This window comes from Cetorhinus maximus, chromosome 6, assembly GCF_964194155.1.
Source record: "Cetorhinus maximus chromosome 6, sCetMax3.hap1.1, whole genome shotgun sequence".
Classification (NCBI taxonomy): Eukaryota; Metazoa; Chordata; class Chondrichthyes; order Lamniformes; family Cetorhinidae; genus Cetorhinus; species Cetorhinus maximus.
This window is the reverse complement of record NC_135884.1, coordinates 63,953,966-63,976,073: the sequence shown is the minus strand read 5'-3', so window position 1 is coordinate 63,976,073 and position 22,108 is coordinate 63,953,966. Positions and strand designations below refer to the sequence as shown.

The 22,108-nt window shown below is 43.4% G+C and overlaps 1 protein-coding gene across 3 annotated transcripts; it reads left to right on the top strand.

Annotated features, from left to right (window-relative positions):
• Nucleotides 1–3,144: 3,144 nt before the first annotated feature.
• Nucleotides 3,145–21,721, top strand: setmar (SET domain and mariner transposase fusion gene). Of its 3 annotated transcripts, XM_078543784.1 has the most exons (3): nt 3,159–3,439; nt 11,462–11,636; nt 20,739–21,721. In XM_078543784.1, the coding sequence occupies exons 2-3, from the start codon at nt 11,580–11,582 to the stop codon at nt 21,531–21,533; spliced, it is 852 nt and encodes a 283-aa protein (XP_078399910.1). In that variant the 5' UTR covers nt 3,159–3,439; nt 11,462–11,579; the 3' UTR covers nt 21,534–21,721. The 3 variants fall into 3 exon arrangements, 2 of the variants coding, with proteins under 2 accessions (XP_078399909.1, XP_078399910.1); XM_078543783.1 differs by lacking the exon at nt 11,462–11,636 and having other exon boundaries at nt 3,145–3,439; XR_013576855.1 differs by lacking the exon at nt 11,462–11,636 and having other exon boundaries at nt 3,159–3,666; nt 20,739–20,872.
• Nucleotides 21,722–22,108: the final 387 nt, after the last annotated feature.

The window sequence follows — 22,108 nt, the reverse complement described above, 5'->3', positions numbered from 1 at the left end:
TCCTCTACCGAGTGTGACGGTGGTGGGGTGGCTCACAAATAAAAACAGAGGGAGAGAGAGAGACAATAAATGGCCGTTGTGGGCACTACTTTCTCCATTAGCTTTTGAATTATTTTGAGAGCGTTAGTTGTGCCAGGCGAGTTTAATTGAAAGGAAGCCCCTCAAAAACATTACCCATGTCAAAGTTGACCCCATAACTTTTTGCCTAAAAAAATGGTCTCACAAATTCAACTTTTCCTTGCATATGGGTGGTAGATTTTAAGTTTATTTTCCTTTATCCAAACTACATGGAGTTTTAAAATATTAAGCACATTTGGCTTGGAAACATTTTCTTTTAAAGGTCGCTGGCATTTCACAGGTAGTAAAAGCTTAAAAATAGCATGAAAATGTTCTTCAAAATATAAAATCCATATCACCATTTTTCCTGTTACTCTTTTGTGAAATCTGCAATTGGCCAAAAGGGATTTGTTCCAGCCCAGTGATTCTTGCTGGTCATAGAATCTGAATCTGACACATCTGCTATTCCTGTGATATATAAAAAAATACACCCCAGTTAAAGGAAAACTATTTTTCTACATTGTCTCTAGACAACAATTATTGCAGAAATTTGCCTGAATATTGAATGGGCAAAATTTTAGAGAGAGGGGCAAGTTAGTGACTTGAAACAGATGCAGTTGATCAGAAGGCATTTGTGAAGAAACTGCAATTTTTACATTAGCATCCATACAGGCTGGAAGTTAATAGCCAAAGGTGAAAAACAAACTTTAAAGAAATGTGATGCCCTCTGGAAAATATTAATAACAGCATCAGACGGTGGAATAAAATAGTACAGTCATGTGCAACAGAGGGTCTATCTTAACCTACATGCATTTTAAACTGATTGAAAAGATCATTTTGCTCCTAATGTTTATAATATTTGCTGTTGGAAAGTCTGAGAAAGAACATTGAGGCAAAGGAGCTAGGAGTTTGGCTGGGTTTCTTGAGTGAATGGAGTATTTGAATCAAAAAAAAGCTAGTGCATGCATTATGTTTATTATTTTTATTAATACAATCATGCTGCGCTAAAAGACATGCTTGTGATGAATTTGTAATGCATCAAGCTGTCTAGTGAATGTTCTTACAGAAATTAACATAACAATGAAAAAATGTTGATATTATTTTGGCTTTTCCACCTTGTGTATTTTGGCCAATTAGCCCCCTGCTTTGCAAAGGGCATTGACCCAATACTAGACAACAGATTCATGGGCACTAGTCACCCTCTGTTACTTCCCCAAACTGCTTGTATTTAATGCTTAATGTATTTAATGAGACAACAGTATTTGAATATGCTCAAACATTGATCTGTGGGCCTCTGTGAGCTTCTGAAAAAGGACTCTTGCATGCGTAACATAAAAGGATGGATCTGTTTGGCATCCTCCATGCTATGCAACTGTCTGGAAAATATGGTGGGAGCAATCTCATAACTAACAGTGTGTGTTGCAACCAGGTAAGAAGGGCTGAGCTGGCTCCCCTCTATTCAACCTCCTCAGCTGGTCACAACAAATGTTTAAGTTTCTTTTATATGAGGATACGCCTTTTCCAAATCAAAATGTATTTAACTGTTTAAGTTGTGAGCAATAAGGAGCCAATCAAACACCTTGTCAGAGAGCAATTTAATTAACTCCTAAACCTGAGAAAAATAATAAAAACGCAACGTCAAGCTTTAAGCCCTCATGCAGTCATCAGGGCTGACACTTACACACAGGTATCAGAAATAAGGGGAGTTAGAGTCCAATTAATAAAGGTAAAAGAATATACAATTAAGTGTCCTTTGATTGTCCTTGAGGTATAGATTTTAAATGTTGCGGCCAATTTAGTTTAGCTGGTTTCTTGGAGGTGGCCAGGTATAGAAGGTGTTGCAATTATTACAAGATCTCGGTTTGCTGGTATGTTCTGGTAGAGTTGGCTTCTCAAACTGGTCAATACGCTTATTCCAAAAGAAAGGTAGAGTGTGTTTCCTCTGTTGAAGATTTTCTGGATGTTGCCTGTATCACTTGCAATCTCTCTGTAGTGGCTGGCAGCCTTGCCTTGAAATACTTCACCCATTGTGTATTTCCAAGAGGTTTTGGCTGGGTCTGCCTGTGGCAGCCATTGTTTCAATACCCAGGCTTTGCATTTTTAATGTCTCTTCCTTAGACAGTTTCAATGGGTGTCTGGTTATGGGAAATGCCTCTCTCTTCACACTCTCCTGGGGTTGATTTGCTGGTTTGTCACTTTCACCTTGGAATGTGGCCTTGCATTTTTAAGCAGTTTGCTCTGTCTCAGTTCAAATTGCAAAAGTTCCAGAAAGTTGAAAAAAATCATATTTTCAAAAATAAAGGGGCATAATCTTTTAACAGAGTGTTCAATTCCCAGGTGATCTGGCAGTAGATAAGGAAAATGGTTTTGCTGCCTCTGACTGTCTGCCAGGGTAAGGATACTCAGCACTTCTTCATAACAATTAGATAAGCAAAGTGTGTATGGCACAAAGATTTCCCTCTCAACTTGCTTCATTGTGACTGATGCCACATACAAAGCACTCAAAGAAATCAGCTGTGGTTTACTGAGTAGCACTTTCATCTTTGAGCCTGAAAGTTGTGGGTTCAACTCCTCACGTACAACCATCGTGGCAGGCACCCCTGGGAGGCACTGAGGGAGTGCTGCACTGTTGGAGATACTGGCTTTTGGAATTAAAAGACATTAAACCAGCTCCTGCACTCCGAGTTGGATGTGATGGATCCCATGCATTAATTAGAAGCGAAACAAGGGAATTCTCCCCCTGTCCTGGCCAATATTCATCCCTCTGACCAACATCACCGAACGAATGATCACGTTTTTAGGAGCTTGCTGTGTACAAATTTGCTGTTATGTTCCCCACGTTACAATAGTGGCTAGACTTCAAAAATTACTTCATTTACTGTAAAACGCAGTGGGTCACCTGTGGTCTGGAAAGGCGCTATATAAATGTGTGTGTCTCTCTCTCTTATGTTGCAAATTCAGCAAATTCTGGTGCTGTCCCTTTAAAGGAAGATCCCGCTCCTTTGCCTGACGGACAGGAGATTCGAGCACGCGATAGGAAAATGGAATGAGTGACACAATCCGTCACCAATGGGCTTGCAGCGTGAAAGGAGGGTGGGGTTTGACGCGGGGTAACATTGTAACCAGAGTGTGTGCAGAAGATGGAAACACGGAGGCCGGGAGTTGCGGAGAGTTTCTGAGGACATGAGTGAAGAGCAGGAGCGGGAGCCCAGCTTTACCCCCTGTGCCCAGTCTGTACCACTGAGTGCAGTGACCGCTGCCAGTAATCCCCGGGCTCTGGGGGTTAAACCCTGTCATGGCTTCTGATCTGTGCTGCGGCCTGGAGAACCTGCCAGTGCCAGTTCTGAATGAAGTGGATGATGACTGTTTGCCTCCTTTGCAGGTACAGCAACATTATTTACAGAACCCGAGGCCTTTCACACATCTACAGTAACTACTTTAGTAGCTGCAGTGTCTCACAGAATAATGAACCAACTGAAACTGGTGAAGCCCACATGTGCAAAGGTGCTTTGTGAGGTTGTAATTTGTGTGTTGTGTCCAACATGAGAGGAAAAAACAGTAAAACTTGGGAATAATTGGCACTGGTCCGAACTGGAGCTCCATTTTAAGGTAGACTTCTTAGGTACCATTCGAATAAATCAATGAAACCTTTCCAAGGCCGTGGCATCCTTGTTTATTGTTGCACACTGTCCTAGCAAAGAATATATGAGAAAAGGACAGGCAACTGAGGCTTATTAAGGTGACATCAATAACAGATACAAAAATAATATTCTAAGGGATCAGGAAAGAAGGAATAACAAAGTTCATAAGAAACAAGCAATACGGATTTAGTAGAAAGATTCTATCTGAAAGATCTCATTTGATGTTTGAGATGAAGTAGGATCTAATGTGCCTGGTCTTGCACTAAGCTTTTGGCAAAGTTGCACATGAAAAATTTGGCACCAATTCAAAAACCATAGGAATTCCAACTGGAACATTGGGACCGGATAAGAACTTCGCTAAAAAGAGGAATCAGTGACTATTGGTGAGGAATGTAATGTCAAACTGGAGAGGGAGTGCCTTCTTTAGTGTTATTATCAGGACTTCTTATCAGGATTTCAGTATGTAAATGTTGTAAATAATCATAATCTTGTAAGTCTGCATTCAATATCTATTGAACACAGATGTTATTCACTTTTACAAACTCAAATAATTGTACGATTTGATTAAAAATCAAATTGTCTAAATAGACTTGATGAAATTCCTTAATCTGCTTTGACACCATCTTGGTTTATTGAGGATGGAATAAGGTACATATCTTCCCACAGTTGAATAGTTCTTTCATCCCATAAATCGTGTTTAACCAAATAAGCTAACTTGCATTTATTAATTGGGAAGGAGAGAGAAGTTGGTAGCATTTTTATAACTTTTTAAATAGATGAGTCATTAAAAACCTGTTGTTTGTAATTTACGTTTAATGACTTTGATATCAAAACAAATCTGAGCTTCTTGATTATACTAAAGTTAAGAGAAAGGGGATCTGGCTAAGGAATGCCGAAGCAGGTTCGACAGGCCATATGGTCTGCTCCTGCTACTGTTAGCTTGTCTAAATTGCATATACAAATGGCAAATGAAATTTAACAATAAAAATAATGAATGCAGATTGGTTAAAACATGTATATTATAAGCATACAATGAATGGGACTGAATTGATGAGGGAAGACATACAAACAGGTCTGGAAGTGATGAAGCACTAGAGTTGAAAGCGCAGTGGGTGCAAGCAGGGACACAGTGCTGGAGCAGGGAGGCCATGGTGGGCCTGCTATTTGAGGATAAAGATTCTGAAGTTGATCCACTGGAGCACAAGGAGCCAGGGAAGGCTGATGTTGATTGGGGTGGTAGGTTAGCAGGATTTTGTGTGGGACAGGGTGTGAGTTATGGAGTTTTGGATGAGATGGAGTTTGAATTGAGTGGAACATGGGAACACCATCACCTGGAAGCTCCCCTCCAAGCCACTCACCATCCTAACTTGGAAATATATCGCCGTTCCTTCACTGTTGCTGGGTGAAAATCCTGGAACTCCCTATCATCACTGTGGGTGTACCTACACCACATAGACTGCAGCAGTTCAAGAAGGCAGCTCACCACCACCTTCTCAAGGGCTTAGGATGGGCAATAAATTGCTGGCCTAGCCAGTGACACCCAAATCCCATGAATGAATTTTAAAAAAGTGGGGGTTGAGTTAGCGAGAGAGGTTTCAATGGTTGTCCTGGATGAGGGATTTGGAGGATCAAGCAGTATAGTGAAGGTGCACACTCAGCCTGGGTTTCAGTAGATAGTCAGAAAAGGGACATAATTGAAGGATACACTTCGAGTTCCTGGAGGATGGTGTGGCCAGTCCTTAGGCGAGTAGAGGAAGGATAATGAGCTGTGGTCACAGCCATGCAGTATGTCATCAGAGACTGACCAGGGAGGGCTGAGTGCTGTGGAAAGCAGGCTGAAAGGATTTGAACATTGTTTTTTGGGGCGGGGGGGGGTAGGCGATGAAATGCTCTGAAATCTTGGAGTGAAATGGCAGGTGGGAGACCAAGCAATAGTTGGAGAAATCAAAAGGAAGGCATTTTAAGGATTACAGCAATTTTGAAACTGTATCAGATGAAAGGAAATAATTGAGAATTTTGGCAAATGTCCACATAAATTCTTAAACTCCAAGCACTCCATTAAGGATTGCATTTATATAGCAAATGAATGTCAGCAAATATATTTTTTTAAAATTTGTTGAGCTTAGCTCCACATTGTCTAATATAATTTGGTATTTTTCACTGTTAGTGCAGTAGATGTTCTGGCAAATTTTGTGGTCCTGTTTTGTGAAGGACACTGTTACCAAAGGTGGGTTGAGCAATGGTAGTGTAATACAGATTTCAGCCACGGGGTGATGTCAAACTTCATGCACCGTAGTTTCAATACCAAGCTAATAGTGACGTCGATTGACCAGAATTTTTGACCTCTTGCCAATTTAACATGTGTCTTTATATACAAACTCTCCATACAGCAATGGATACTCAGCTGACATAACCATGGTGTTGTCCATGAGTGGTACTCTGGGACATCCCATAGGTCATCCTTGTCCTGGATGGCAATCGGCAAGTGTCTGAGAAGGAAACATTCAGCTCTGTTTGGCTACTGCTGGGGACTTACAGATACATATTAGCAGAGAAGAAACGAGAGGTTGAGAGAAGGTGGAAGACTATGGTAGCTTTTACCTGGGAGAGTCTTAAAAGTGCATGTTGAGCTTCATTTGGCAATAGGGAAAAAAGAGCTTTTGCAAAGACAAATTCATATTGATCAAGGGCGATCTTGTGGTGCATCCCAACCTCAGGGCTGGAAGCTCCAGGTTCAAGTCCTACTCCAGGACTTGTTGGCTGCAGAATATGTGTTCATAATGAGGCCAAGCGGCTTGATTCTCGGCCTGTAAATCCTTCCTGTACGCCTGATGGCAAGCGATGAGAGCGGGAGAGTTTTCTGATCAGCAATACTGCAGAAGGCAACGGCAAACCACTGCAGTATTTTGCCAAACATAATCATGGACCAATCCAATGGAAGTCCATGGCTGCCAACTCCCTCTTAGGGCATGGTACCTGAAGGAGGAGGATAGCAATCAAAGCTTTGCATTGTATGGAACACATCTGGATTGTGATGGGGATGTAATACCTAGTGACCCTGCACTAATATATATGTCAAAGGCCTTAAGCATTTTTAGGCTCATTGTAGCAGGAGGATTGCATATAATGAAAGAACACAGCAGATGGTGCTATACGCTAGGAAAACTGCCTTCGAGAACAGAAAGCACTCACAATTCTAAAGTGCCTTATCACATCTCCCAGAACATCCCACAAGAATTCAATACGATAAATTACTTTGAAGTACAGTCACTGTTATGTAAACAAGCATGACATTCATTTGGCTCACAGCACAGACAGCAATGAGATAAATGACTAGTTAGTCCGTTTTTGGTGATGTTGGTTGAGAGGGGAATGTTGGAGCAGGGCATTCTTCTGAACTGCTGCGTCAAAATGGGACCTTTTACATCAGCTGAATAAACAGACGGGGCTACTGGTTTAACACTCCATCGGACACAGGGTTCCTAAACCTCCCGTTTTGGGCCAGCGTCTCCTGGAAAGGGCGATTGATCTCCCGAGCACTACTGGACTCTGGCAACTCGGAAGAAATGGTCCAAAAGCTAAAATACTGAGGATGCTGGAAATCTGAAATAAAAACAAAATCCAAAAAATGCTGGAAATACTCAGCCGGTCACGTAGCATCTGCGGAGAGAAGCAGAGTTAACTTGGTCAATGGCTTTTCATCAGAATTGAAGAAAGATAGAAATGTAAGAGTTTTTATGCCCGAAGAGTGGGCGGAGCGGGGGGGAAGAATAAAGGGGAAGATCTGTGATAGGGTGGAGGACAGGGGAGATTAAATGACAAAAGGTTTCATGATGCAGCAGCCAGTAGTAATGTCTATAGTTATGAGACAAAGATCTAGCAGCCATCTGAATGCAACATGAAGGGATAAAGAAACAAGCCAGCAAAAAAAATACCCTCCCAAAAACACAGAACAAGATGGAGGCAGGGGTTATGATCTAAAGTTGTTGAACTCAATATTGAGTTCAGAAAGGCTATACAGTGCCGAGATGAAAGATGAGATGTTGATCCTCAAGCTTGCCTTGGGCTTCATTGGAACACTGTAGCAGGCCAAGGACAGAAAGGTCAGAGTGGGAGAAAGGGATGTGGGATGTCAGGGAGAATTAAAAAGACAAGCAACAGGAAGCTCGGGGTCATACTTGCGGACTGAATGGAGGTGTTTCACAAAATGGTCACCCAGCGTATGTTTGGTCTCCCCAGTGTAGAGGGGAAGAAATGGTCCCTGTATGCTCAGGGTATACGCACTATCCTGCCTGTTGCACCTTGTAAGCAAATTGTGTTGTCCATGTCCCTACCAATATCCCAAATGCACTGCTTCATTGCTGTTCGTGAGGATGGTGGCACTGGGTCCAACAGAAATCACCTGGGGAGAGCAACTAGAGGGAAGAGAAATTAACTGGAGATGGAAACATGAAGTAGGGAGGGAGAGAGAGAACCTGACCCGCACCTCAACCCCGGCCCCCACTCTGGGTTTCGAGCTGCCTCTTGCCTCCTTTTAGTTTCTTATTCAGCTTCTTGTCTTTGACATTTGCAGGATACAGAACTGATCCTCGAACATATGGTCAAAGCGATTGGTGACACTGCAGCCGAAGGTTTCCTGCATGGCGGCAGTGGGACTAGCCAGAATAACAGCGCCTCAACCTCCAATCACGGGTTCCCTCCTTCCCACCATAGCTGCTACTCTAATCATAGATTATATTTCTGGAGAAGATTCTATCTCTGGAGAAGGAGCAAGCGAGAGAGCTAGCAAGCCAGTGATTTTTTAAAATTCATTCACAGGATGTGGGCTTCACTGGCTGGGCCAACATATATTGCCCATCCCTAGTTGCCCTTGAGAAGGTGGTGGTGAGCTGCCTTCTTGAACAGCTGCAGTCCATGTGGTGAGGGTACACCCACAGTGATGTTAGGAAGGGAGTTCCAGGAATTTGACCCAGCGACAGTGAAGGAACGGTGATATATTTTCAAGTCAGGATGGTGTGTGACTTGGAGGGGAACTTCTAGGTGGTAGTGTTCCCATTTATCTGATGCCCTTGTCCTTCTAGGTGGTAGTGGTCGTGGGTTTGGAAGGTGCTGTTGAAGGAGCCTTGGTGAATTCCTGCAGTGCATCATGTAGTTGGTACACACTGCTGCTACTGTGCATCGGTGGTGGAAGGAGTGAATGTTTGTGGATGTCGTGCCAATCAGGTGGGCTGCTCTGTCCTGGATGGTGTCAAGCTTCTTGAGTGTTTTGGGAGCTGCATTCATCCAGGCAAGTGGAGAGTATTCCATCACACTCCTGACTTATCGATGGTGGACAGGTTTTGGGGAGTCAGGAGGTGGTCGTTTCCGGTGCCTTGGTTGATGCCAGGTGGTCCGTCCTGTTTCATTACTTTGTTGTGACTTTGTAGCAGTTTGCTAGGCCATTTCAGAGTCAACCACATTGCTGTGGGTCTGGAGTCATGTGTAGGCCAGACCAGGTAACAGATTTCCTTCCCTAAAGGGACATTAGTGAACCAGATGGGTTTTTACAACAGTCGACAATGGCTTCATGGTCATCATTAGACTTTTACTTCCAGATTTTTAATGAATTCAAATTCCACCATCTGCTGTGGTGGGTTCGGTGGGATTCGAACCCGGCACCACAGAGCTTTGCCCTGGGTCTCTGGATCACTAGTCCAGCGACAATGCCACTATGCCACCGCCTCCCCAATTGGAGGAGTTGGAGCAGCCAGTGTGAGAGAGACAGAATCTGTGATGGGAGGAGCAGTTGCTGAGAGATTCTGTCTCTCCCATGCTCGCTGTTCCTCCAGACACAACCCTGCATGATTTCTCCGCACCAACTGATGCATGCGCTTTCAGTTATTCAGCCCCGTTTGAACTACAGAGGAGATGGAGGTCGGAGACTCAGTTAGAATGGTGGAATTCCAAAATGCAAATATCTGAAATCCGCCAAACGGCAGAAAATTCTCATCCCTGAAACAGATGCAGACACGAGGCAAGGAAAACCCTAGTGGTGGAGAGCTTTGGACATCAAAGTCCAAAGTCACCCATTCATCGAATTGTATTACAGAGGTGAGAGTGACTGCCCTTGACATCAAGGCAGCATTTGATTGAGTGTAGCATCAAGGAGCCCTAGCAAAACTGGAGTCAATGGGAATCAAAGGGAAAACTCTCCACTGGTTGGAGTCATACCTAGCACAAAGGAAGATGGTTGTGGAACTTGTAGGTTGTTGGAGGTCAATCATCCACGTTCCAGCACATCACTGCAGGAGCTCCTCAGGGTAGTGTTCTAGGCCCAACCGTCTTCAGCTGCTTCATCAATGGCCTTCCTTCCATCATAAGGTCAGAAGTTGGGATGTTTGCTGATGATTGCACAATGTTCAGCATCATTCACAACCCCTCAGAAACTGAAGCAGTCCAAATGCAGAAAGACCTGGGCAATATCCAGGCTTGGGCTGACAAGTGGCAAGTAACATTCATGCCACACAAGTGCCAGGCAATGACCACCTCCAACAAGGGAGAATCCAAACATTGCCCCTTGACATTCAATGGTATTACCATTGCTGAATCCCCCATCATCAACATCCTGGGGGTTACAATTGACCAGAAACTGAACTGGCCTAGCCATGTAAATCCTCTGGCTACAAGAACAGATCAGAGGTTCAGAATCTTGTGACAACTAACTCACTTCCTGACTCCCTAAAGCCTGTCCACCATCTGGAAGGCACAAGTCAGGAGTGTGATGGAATACTCTCCACTTGCCTGGATGAGTTCAGCTTCAATAACACTCAAGAAACTTGACACTGTCCAGAACAAAGCAGCCCACTTGATTGCCACCCAATCCACAGATATTCATTCCCTCCACCACTGATGCACAGTAGCAGCAGTGTGTACCATCTACAAAATGCACTGCAGAAACTCATCAAAGCTCCTTCGACAGTGCCTTCCAAACCCACCACCGCTACCGTTTAGAAGGACGAGGACAGCAGATACATGGGAACACCATCACCTGGAAGTTCCCCTCCAAGTCACTCGCCATCCTGACTTGGAAATATATCGCTGTTTCCTTCACTGTCGCTGGGTCAAAATCCTGGAACTCCCTTCCTAACAGCACTGTGGAGATACCTACACCACATGGAGTGTAGCAGTTCAAGAAGGCAGCTCACCACCATCTTCTCAAGGGCAATTAGGGAGGGGCAATAAATGCTGGTCTGGCCAGTGACACCCAGATCCCATTAACGAATAAAAAAAAAACTCACCACGTGTCTTTAATTTATCCAAGTTTCTTCCTTTTTGTTTATGGAAATTGACCATTGTGGGGAGTGGGAGGAAGTGGGGTGTCGGGGGGTGGGGGGTGGGGCGGTGCAGCGGGTAGGGTGGTGCACCAGGGTAAAATACATGGCAGTGAGAGGGGGAAGAGGATGGCGGTTGCATGTCTCCGATGGCACATTCTTCTCAGGTCCATTATGTGACTATGAAAGCGTCAGCAATGGTACTTTGTATTTTTATTTGTGCTTCCCTTGAACCCCTGTGTTATTTTATGGAAAATCATAAAAATTGATCCCAGATTAGTTTCAATCCACCCAAACTGACGAACGGGTGACACAGAGGATTAGCATTCCACTTATTTATCTGTCTCACTTTCTTCTGCACCTGCCTATCTCTTCCAGTTTTGTTGCACCCTGTTTGTTTGCGATCTTGCCCAAAGGAGTGGAATGACCATCTTCTATCTACCACCATTCCAGGTCCTACCGGAAATGAGTTTGACCTTTCCCCTGGTGAGCGTGAGCCCATCAGCACCAAGCTGTCAATTATTTGGCAGTAAATTGGCAAACTGATTCAGAAGCCCGAAGGGTGGCTGCTATGGTGGGTGGAAGTGCTGCACCACTGCACCGATACAGTAGGAGGCTCTCTTCCAAGGTTAGTGATCAAGGCACTTTGCTGGGGCCGAGAAATGGAAACTTAATGCAGTCATTCCACACAAATTTATTCTGTTTCATCATCTCTTTCATCCAGCTGTGTCATGTAGCACTCTATTTGCTAGTGTTTGTGAAAATGAAGTTACTTCTTTGTGTTAGAAAGAAGTTAGAAAGAAAGAAAAAGACCATGCCAGTCTTTATGTTCCTCCCACCTCACTTTCCCTCCTATTCCTTATCTAGCTTCCCCATAATATGCCAGTCACCTCAACTACTCTATGCGGTAGCAAGTTCCACATTCTCACCAAGACTGCAACTGAGTGTTACCCAACTGATATTGGACCTTGATGTTATCATTCCGCTCATCCCTTTGCATTTTGTGTTATTTGAAAGATAACAACCCTGCTCAAATTTTTCCAAGAGCTCACATATTTCTGTAGCTGCCATTTGTATTTTCCTACCTTCTCCCAGAATCTCCTTCCTTACACTCCTGAAAATGTTACATTTCTATAGCGTCTCTTATGAACTCAGGATGTTCCAAAGCACTTTGCAGACAGTGGAGATCTTTTGAAGTGTAGTTGCTATTGTAATCTAGGAAACGCAGAAGCCAATTTGTGCAGAGCAAACTCCCACAAACAGCAATGTGATAAATGACTAGATAATCTGTTCTAATAATCTAGGAATGTTGGCTGAGGGATTATTATTATTTGGCAGGACACTGGGAGAACTCCCTTGCTTTTAATCGAATAGTATCATGGGATATTTTATTTCTATGTGTGAGAGTAGACAAGGCCTCAATTTGATGTCTTATCTGGAAAAACAGCATTCTGACAGTGCAGCACTCCCTCAGTACTGCACTGAAATGACAGCCTGGATTATGTGCTCAGATTTCTGGAGTGGTACAAGAACCCACAAGCTCCTGACTGTGATCCGGGTGTTACCTACTGAGCCACAGTTGACACTTGAATTAGATAGAGAGGCTGATAAATGGGTAAAGAGGTGAAGGAGATTAATAGTGTACTGCGGGTACAGTGAGGGAAGGAGAGAAAGATGCTGACAGAATATCATCTGGTGGTGTCAAGTGTGAGAGTAGAGATAACCACACAGGAATTCCTGTAGGACTGTGGCTGGGTTCTGCTGCGCGAGTTGTAGTCTGAAAGACTAGTAGAAGCAGATTCAATTGTAACTTTTTATCTTTATTTGAAAAGTTGTTATTTGCAGGGGTATGGGACTAATCAGATTGCTCTTTCAAAGAGCCAGCACAGGTACAATGGACTGAATGGCCATCTCCTGTGCTGTAAGATTCTGACATGGTCTGAAGAGCTTTACACTGTAACCTGGCCATCAAATTACTGCTGGCGGACTCATGGGATTTTGGTGCTAATTGACTGGCCCTTGAAGCAACTTGCTGTCAGTGATCATATCTGAAGTCACAAACCACACTTACACTGGCAACAGCTTTGAGTTTTGCGTACAGTATCTAAACTGTCAATCAACCACTTGCAGCATCCTGTTGGAGAGAGGCAGCAGCATCAGTGACGTACACTGTGTGACCACAGGGCAATGGAAGCTAGCTGCCTGAGGACAGAATATCACAAGAGGCTTTAATCCCTAAAATAAAATGAAATGACACAACAAAATAAAATGAGCAAAGGTGGTAAACATCGATGATATATGCTAATAATGAAAGAAATGTAGAAGACAGAAAATTAAATGAGGAAATTAAGTGAGGATTGAATTGCGAGAAGGAGTAAATAAACCGGTGCAGGCTCCAGCCCATCGACCCTGAGTCGCACTTTTCTTCCAAGAAATGCAATAACAGAATTGAAAATTTGTTCGTGTTCCATATGAGCACCAGTGTGAAGATTTTTGCTCTTTGGCTCTCTTGGCTATCACTAAGCACCTCACAGCAACTGATAAGCTCAGACATGCAAGAGAGAAAGACTTGTATTTATAGAGCGTTTTTTGCAAAGTCAGGACATCTCAAAATGCTTTATAACCATTGAAGTACATTTTTGTAATGTAGGAGATACGACAGCTAGTTTGTACACAACGAGATTCTGCAAACAGCAATGTGATAGTGATCAGATCATGTGATTTAGTGATGTTGGCTGAGGAACAGACACTGTTCAGGACATTTCTTAAGCGCTGTGCCAAAATCTTGGAACTCCCTACCTAACAGCCCTGTGGGAGTTTTCTTTTATTCATTTATGGGATGTGGGCTTCATTGGCTGGGCCAGCATTTATTGCCCATCCCTAGTTGCCCTTGAGAGGTGGTTGTGAGCTGCCTTCTTGAACCACTACAGTCCATGTGGTGTGGGTACACCCACAGTGCTGTTAGGGACGGAGTTGCAGGATTTTGACCCAGCGACAGTGAAGGAACAGCGATATATTTCCAAGTCAGGATGGTCAGTGACTTGGAGGAGAACTTCCAGGTGGTGGTGTTCCCATCTATCTGCTGCCCTTGACCTTCTAGATGGTAGTGGTTGTGGATTTGGAAGGTGCTGTTGAAGGAGCCTTGGTGAATTCCTGCAGTGCATCTTGTAGATGGTACACACTGCTGCTACTATGCGTCAGTGGTGGAGGGAGTGAGCGTTTGTGGATTTGGTGCCAATCAAGCAGGCTGCTTTGTCCTGGATGGTGTCAAGTTTCTTGAGTGTTATGGCAGCAGCACTCATCCAGGGTTGTATTCCATCATACTCCTGACTTGTGTCTTGTAGATGGTGAACAGGCTTTGCGGAGTCAGGAAGTGAGTTACTCACCCCACGATTCCTAGCCTCTGACCTGTTCTTGTAGCCACAGTATTTATATGGCTAGTCCAGTTCTGGTCAATGGTAACCTCCAGCATGTTGATAGTGGGAGATTCAGAGATGGTAATGCCACTGAATGTCAAGATGGCGACGGTTAGTTTCTCTCTTATTGGAGATGGTCATTGCCTGACACTTGTGTGGCATGAATGCTACTTGCCGCTTGTCAGCCCAAGCCTGGATATTGCCCAGGTCTTTCTGCGTTTGGATATGGACTGCTTCAGTATCTGAGGAGTTGTGAATGGTGTTGAACATTGTGCAATCATCAGCGAACATCCCCATTTCTGACCTTGTGATGGAAGAAAGGTCATTGATGAAGCAGCTGAAGATGGTTGGGCCGAGGACACTACCCTGAGGAACTCCTGCAGTGATGTTTTGGAGCTGAGATGGCTGACCTCCAACAACCACAACCATCTTCCTTTGTGCTAAGTATGATTCCAGCCAGTGGAGAGTTTTCCCCCTGATTCCCATTGACTCCAGTTTTGCTAGGGCTTCTTGATGCCACACTCAGTCAAATGCTGCTTTGATGTCAAGGGCAGTCACTCTCATCACACCTCTGGAGTTAAGCTTTTTTGTCCATGTTTGAACCAAGGCTGTAATGAGGTCAGGAGCTGAGTGGCCCTGGCGGAGCCCAAACTAGGCATCAGTGAGCAGTTGTTAAGCAAGTGCCGTTTGATAGCACTGTTGGTGACCCCTTCCATTACTTTACTGATGATTGAGAGTAGACTGATAGGGCGGTAATTGGCCAGGTTGAATTTGTCCTGCTTTTTGTGTAGCGGACATACCTGGGCAATTTTCCACATAGCCGGGTAGATGCCAGTGTTGTAGCTGTACTGGAACAGCTTGGCTAGAGGCGTGGCAAGTTCTGGAGCACAAGTCTTCTGTACTATTGCTGGAATATTGTCAGGACCAATAGCCTTTGCAGTATCCAGTGCCTTCAGTCATTTCTTGATATCACGTGGAGTGAACCAAATTGGCTGCAGACTGGCACCTGTGATGCTGGGGACCTCCAGAGGAGGCAGAGATGGATCATCCACTCATCACTTCTGGCTGAAAATTGTAGCAAATGCTTCAGCCTTATCTTTTGCAATAATGTGCTGGGCTCCCCCGTCATTGAGGATTGGAATATTTGTGAATTGTTTAATTGTCCACCACCATGACTGGATGTGACAGGACTGCAGAGCTTAGATCTGATCCGTTGGTTGTGGGATTGCTTAGCTTTTTCTGTTGCTTGCTGCTTATGATGTTTGGCACGCAAGTAGTCCTTTGTTGTAGCTTCACCAGGTTGACACCTCATTTTTAGGTATGCCTGGTGCTGCTCCTGGCATGTCCTCCTGCACTCTTCATTGAAACCCACATTGACCACACCACAGGTACACTGGCTATGTGAACAATGTATTCTTGTTTCTGCACGACAAACATGCCATACTTGCATTCTCTGGATGTCCCTTTGTACAATAATCAATTTAACCATTATATTTTTGTGCCACCAATCAGATTCTTGATAATTATTAAATGGAAATCAATTGGACAAAATTAGGATGCAGGCTATTTGACATTTTGCCAATCTCCTGTGAGAAATCTAGTTTCCCATCTGAGTGTTTAAAATGGGGATTGATCATTTCACTAGACACAAAATCAAACTCACCAGTGTGCAGGTACTGAATCGACTTTTGCTATCTTCAGGCACATTTAATGTTGTTCTAAGAGAGCTAAGCAGAATCCAGCACTTTTAGATACACATTAGGATTGTTCTGCTGTCGATCTAAATAGATTCAGTAGTAACTTACAAAAGCAAATTGAATATAGACTTGCTACAGAAACATTTTACGAGGCCATTGGCAAGTGGGGGTATAGGATTAATTGGACGGCTCTTTTGAAGAGCTGGCACAGGCATGATGGGCTAAATGCCCTCCTCTTCCGAAAGAATCTATGATTCCATGTCTGAACTCATATCACTCCATGTATAAAACACCCATGATTGATTTGCTAGAATAAAGTGCATAGTACTTCATATTAAACCTTGACAGTAAGACAAGAGTTTGCAGGCTCAAACAGGTGAATAGCAAATTCTCGACTGATTTCCCCCTTCTTCACAGAAAGAAAGATCTGCACATAGAATGGATTCCCAGATAGTGGTGGAGGTAAAATCCACAGATTCATTCAGAAACAGTCATGATGGAGATTTTAGCATCTTTCTAGATGAACTAGAATGGTCTGAATAACCTTCCTGAAGAACCTTCAGCTCTGAAGAAGAGTGACACGGACTCAAAATGTTAACTCTGTTTCTCCCTCCGCAGATACTGCCTGACCTGCTGAGTTTTTTGCAGCATTTTCTGTTTTCAGGTTGACCCTTTCACCTCTGAGACTAGAGATGGAGCACAGATTTAAAAAAAGCTGCCTCCACTAGCTGTAATTGTAATAAGTAAAATAAGTGTTAACACCACCAGGTAGCACAGAATGTTGCATAACTGAGCACTAAAAGAATACATAGCACCTTTCAGAACCTCATGATGTGTTGGATCCTGTGGGATAGTTCCCCGAGCAGATTGTCAAAGTCATTTGGCAGAATGCCTCATCGCCAGAACTTTCCAAAAAGCACCAAGACGTAGCTTGGCTGGTGGTGAGAAAGGCCCTCCCCGTCAGATCCTTCCTACACGCCAGGAGTCTCACCCCCTCTGCACGTTGCCCTTGAGGTGGCTATGGTGGGGACGAGACCGTGGTTCACCTCCTTGTGGATTGTGCCTTTGCAAAGAAGGTCTGGAGAGAGATGCAGTGGTTTCTGTCGAGGTTCATCCCGAGCAGTTCTGTGACACAGGACTCTGCGCTCTATGGGCTGTTCCCAGGGGGACACACCGAGACAAACATCAACTGCAGCTGGAGGATCATCAACTCAGTGAAAGATGCTCTTTGGTCTGCCCGAAACTTGTTGGTCTTCCAGTGCAAAGAGTTGTCCCCGACCGAGTGTTGCAGACTGGCACATTCCAAAGTCCAGGACTACGTGCTGAGGGACGCACTAAAGCTTGGGGCAGCCACCGCAAAGGCGCAATGGGGAAAGGTCGCTGTCTAAGACCTTTCTGCCACAGTGCACCGAGGGACTGGGAACTGTTGAGAGCCCCTCAGGCTGTACAGCTCAAAATGAATGTATGCAGTGAATACTAATTGTATTATTATAATTGTATTGAAGCACCTCAGAGTGCAACATGATGTATGTTGATAACTCCAATACCATTGTCTGATTGTCTGCATTGACCATATTGAAATGATTGTAATATTCATTGATTGTATTGATGCACCTTGTGATACATGTGGAAAAGTTGAATCTGATTGTACTTTTGTGATGGTGATTTTGAAATGTTTTGGAATGTCCTTCCAGATATTTTATGAATAAAGTATATTTTTCAAAAAAAAAGTGACAATGTGCTTTACAGCCAATTAAATACTTTTGATATGTAGTTTCTTGATTGTAATATGGGAAATGTGGCAAAACATCTGTTCACAGAGAAGCCCCCAGAAACAACAACGAGATAAATGACCAGATAATCTGTTTTAGTAATGTGGCAGCCTGCTAGGTACCAATAGGATTGATCGTGTGGCAAACAGGAACGTATGAGTGTAAAAGGAGGAACTCTTTGAGGTTGGGCTAAAGCTGCATTGTGGCAGCACTGAAAGCTTCATTCTGTTAGTTAATCTGATCTGCAATGATTTGACCTGGGGCCAAAAGTGGAGGCTCCACTCCACCATGCGAACCTTATTTACATTGGACACAAACGTTAACCCAGTACAAAAAGAGACCGATGTCAGGCTGTCAGCAAACCAACAGTCTTGAAGGTTGATGATCCAATGTTGAAATGGGCTTTTCCCAGCGCTTGCAATGCTTGGGATCCTGTGATTTTTTTTTTAAATCTCACAAAATCTTGGGATCTCAAATAGGTATTGGGATTGTGATCTGCTATTGTTACGACTGGCTGTCTGGCTGATCCAACGGAATTGAATGGTGAATGCAAGCTGCATGAGCAAATTTTTCCATTTCTCCTCTAAGCTGTGAACTGATTGAAGATGGGACATAGGAGGAGGAACACTGACCACTGCTCTTTGACAAGTCCTGGATTAGTCAGAAACTGCATGTTTCACAAGTCTAGTCACTTTGCATCACAGTGGCAACTCCGCCCAGCTACTGAGGAGTGTGTCATAATGACCGGATAAGAAAAATGCCACTCAAATAAAACTAATGATGAAGCAAAGGACATGGCTATGCTTTTTAAAAAAAGGATGATTACATATCACAACACTGTAGGTACAATTCATATAAAATAATCTAAACCTTCCCCATATTACAGCATTACTTATGTATTAGTTAACGATTAATTTTCCTTTGTGAAGCTGATAAAATTCTAATGTTTGGGTTTACTGTGGCTATCATACAATTTTCAAAATCCCAGAATTGATTTGAATCTTGGAATTTTGTTCAAGTGGTCACAGTTCCTGGTGCAGGGAATTCCAAATCTTATTTCCTTTCACACCATTTATAATTGTGGTGATGAATGCAACTCACCTTGGCTCATGTTTCCTGCAATGAATGCTGTGGTTTTTATAAATGTTCAACTTTTTGCGGCTCATGTATTCTCCTGGTGACAGGTGTAAATCCCAGATTTTACCCTGCTACTGCTAACAGCACTGGTTTTGGAAATGAAGCTGGAACTGTGCGGTGGCTATGTTAGTTGACTAATAATCCCGTGAACTCGAGTACAAGTTCCATCATGGCAATGTCAGAAATTGGAACAAAGAGTGGTGTCAGTAATAAGTGACCACGAAGCTGACATTAAAAACCCAACTGCCTCGCTGATGTCCTTCAAGGAAAGAAACCTGCCGTTCTTACACAGTCTGACTGACATGTAAGTCGAGGCTCACACCAATGTGGTTGACTCTTAACTGCCCTCTGAAATTGCCTGGCAACCCATTCAGTTATTAGGATGGGCAACAAATACCACCCTTGCCAATGATGCCCACAATCAAAATGAATTTTATAATGCATGACCACCACCTGGAGAAGCTCGCCACAGTCCTGCTACAACCTCTTGGTTCAACAGCAGCGTGACAGACAAGTGAATGCTTAAATATTTATTAAAACTGATTCCGCTTAGGTGTAGTTCTTTTTTAAACATAACCCCTCCTCCCCAGTGTACTGAACGGATTGTGCCTATTTTTTAGCAATTTCTATATTGCACAACCTCCTTTCATGAACTGTAAATGTGCACTTGGAAACTTGGATTATATCCTGCTCATAATTTTCTCCTTTCTCCAGTTTCTCCCTTTTCCCAGAAAATGACACTGTCTCTGGGGTTAATGCGCTTGGCCTGCTTTTCACGCTTCATTTAATAGATATAGCACTTCGTATGGAGCCCAGGGACCAACCGTGACAGGCCAAGGGCGTTTATCTGAAAGCCATATTTACATAAGTTAATTAAGGGCAAGATTATTAAGTTCTTGTTGAGAGATGCTGAGATCCAGATTTTGAAATGGCTAATGAAGTTTCAGTTAGCTGGAATCTAATACTCCCTTGGTCACGCTGCTATAATTTGCATTTAAGTGAGGGAGTAAACTCGGCTTTGTAGGTCAGGAGGTGTTGAAATGAGATGTGCAGTGAGGTACTTGGGGGTTTTTGTTGCTCAGCTTATTGTGTTTGACGATAATTGGAATCCTCATTTTTATACATTGTTACGTCGCCTCTTTTTAATACACAAAATACATTTTGCTGAAGGGTTAATTCCAATAGGAGTAATAAAGTGACTCCATTACGAGCATATGCCATCTGCCTTTTGCCTTAGTATCTGGATGCTGAATTCACAAACTCTAGTGTCTCTACAAAGTATTGGCACAGGGCTGGATGCATTTAAGCAGCGTTTAAACATACAAAAGTTTGTACAAAAAAGTTATCTTTGGCACTGTGCCTTATTCGTACATGACTTCTGGAGTATTTTTATCAACAATATCTTTGTAATGAGGCAGGAATGTGTTAAATAAATTGGTTTTTCCTCTTTACTAGCTAAGCATGAACTGCGAAGAGTCTACAGTAGGTACAGTTCTTCTGAAAGAGGCAGACAACACAGCACTGTGTGAAATAAATTTCTTTGAAGAAGTCATACGGACTCGAAACGTTAACTCTGTTTCTCTCTCCACAGATGCTGTCAGACCTGCCGAGTTTTTCCAGCATTTCCTGTTTGTTATTTCAGATTTACAGCATCTGCAGTATTTTGCTTTTAAATTTCTTTTAAGACTGTTTTGTGTTTGTCTTGCAGTACACACCAGAAAACGTGGCTGGACCAGGAGAAGATCTTGACCCCACTGAAATAACCCTTCCAGGATGTGAGTGCTTAACCTCTTCTTGTGAGCAGGATACATGCACTTGTCTACAGCGCTGCCTAGGAGCTTATGATGAAAATCTGTGTCTTGTGGACTTTAAGGAGACGAGCTATTCTAAGCCAGTGTTCGAGTGTAACATTATGTGCAAGTGCAGTGAGGCCTGCAAGAACAGGCTTGTCCAAAGAGGCCTCACCTTTAAACTGCAGGTGTTCAAGACCTCAAAGAAAGGATGGGGCCTTCGCACGCTGGAACCAATTAGGAGTGGGAGGTTTGTGTGCGAGTATGGGGGTGAAGTCATCAGTTTGCCAGAAGCCAGCAGACGAATCCAGTCCCAAAATTCTGTTGACATGAACTATATCATAGCTGTGAGAGAACACCTGAGCAACGGAGAAGTACTAGAGACATATGTCGACCCTACCCACATTGGCAATGTTGGCCGATTCCTCAACCATTCTTGCGATCCCAATCTGTACATGGTTCCTGTCCGTATCAACTCCTTGGTTCCGAGGTTAGCCCTTTTTGCAGCTCGTGATATTGCAGCTGACGAGGAACTGTCGTATGACTACTCTGGAAAGTTCAATAATCTTCAGAAGGAAGGTATAGCTAAAGAAAGGTCCAGTGGAGAGCCTAGTGCCCTGAAATCATGTTACTGTGGTGCACAATCATGCACTGGCTTTCTGCCATTTGACAGCTCACTCTATAACCTGAAGGACAAGTGGAATGTGATCTAGTATTGGCTGTTGCAGCCTGTCAGTCATTGGTTTAATAGATTTGTGGTTTATGTATGCTGTTGCTACGAGTGTTTGCAATTTGCACCCCTCTGTAGTATACACCTGTGATAATATTAATTGGTTCACTTATAACTGATCACAGCTTCTATGTAGCCACTTGTTTACAATAAAAACACTTCAACAAGATATTTCAATGACTATTTCCATTTTCCTTAAGCTTTTAGGATAACATAGATCCTTCGACCAGAGAGAATGTTTAATTCATTTGCACTCATGAATATTCAAATAAATATGTGGCAGAACCAACTGAACCATTTGTGATGACCCCTGTCACCCATCAGCCCATTATGCAATGCTTTTCATGGTGACTCATCTCACCAATTATTATTATGTAGGTGAGAACGAAAGGGATAGCAGTAAGACTGAGGCTGAGGCTGAGGTTGAACCTTCTGCAAAGGCTTCCAATGCTTTGTTGTCGAGTTCATTGTCCCCTACGTTAACCACTGGCCAATTGGGAATCCAGATGTGGTGAACTGCATTTCCATTTAGTAAATAAAAATGAGTAACAGGTAATT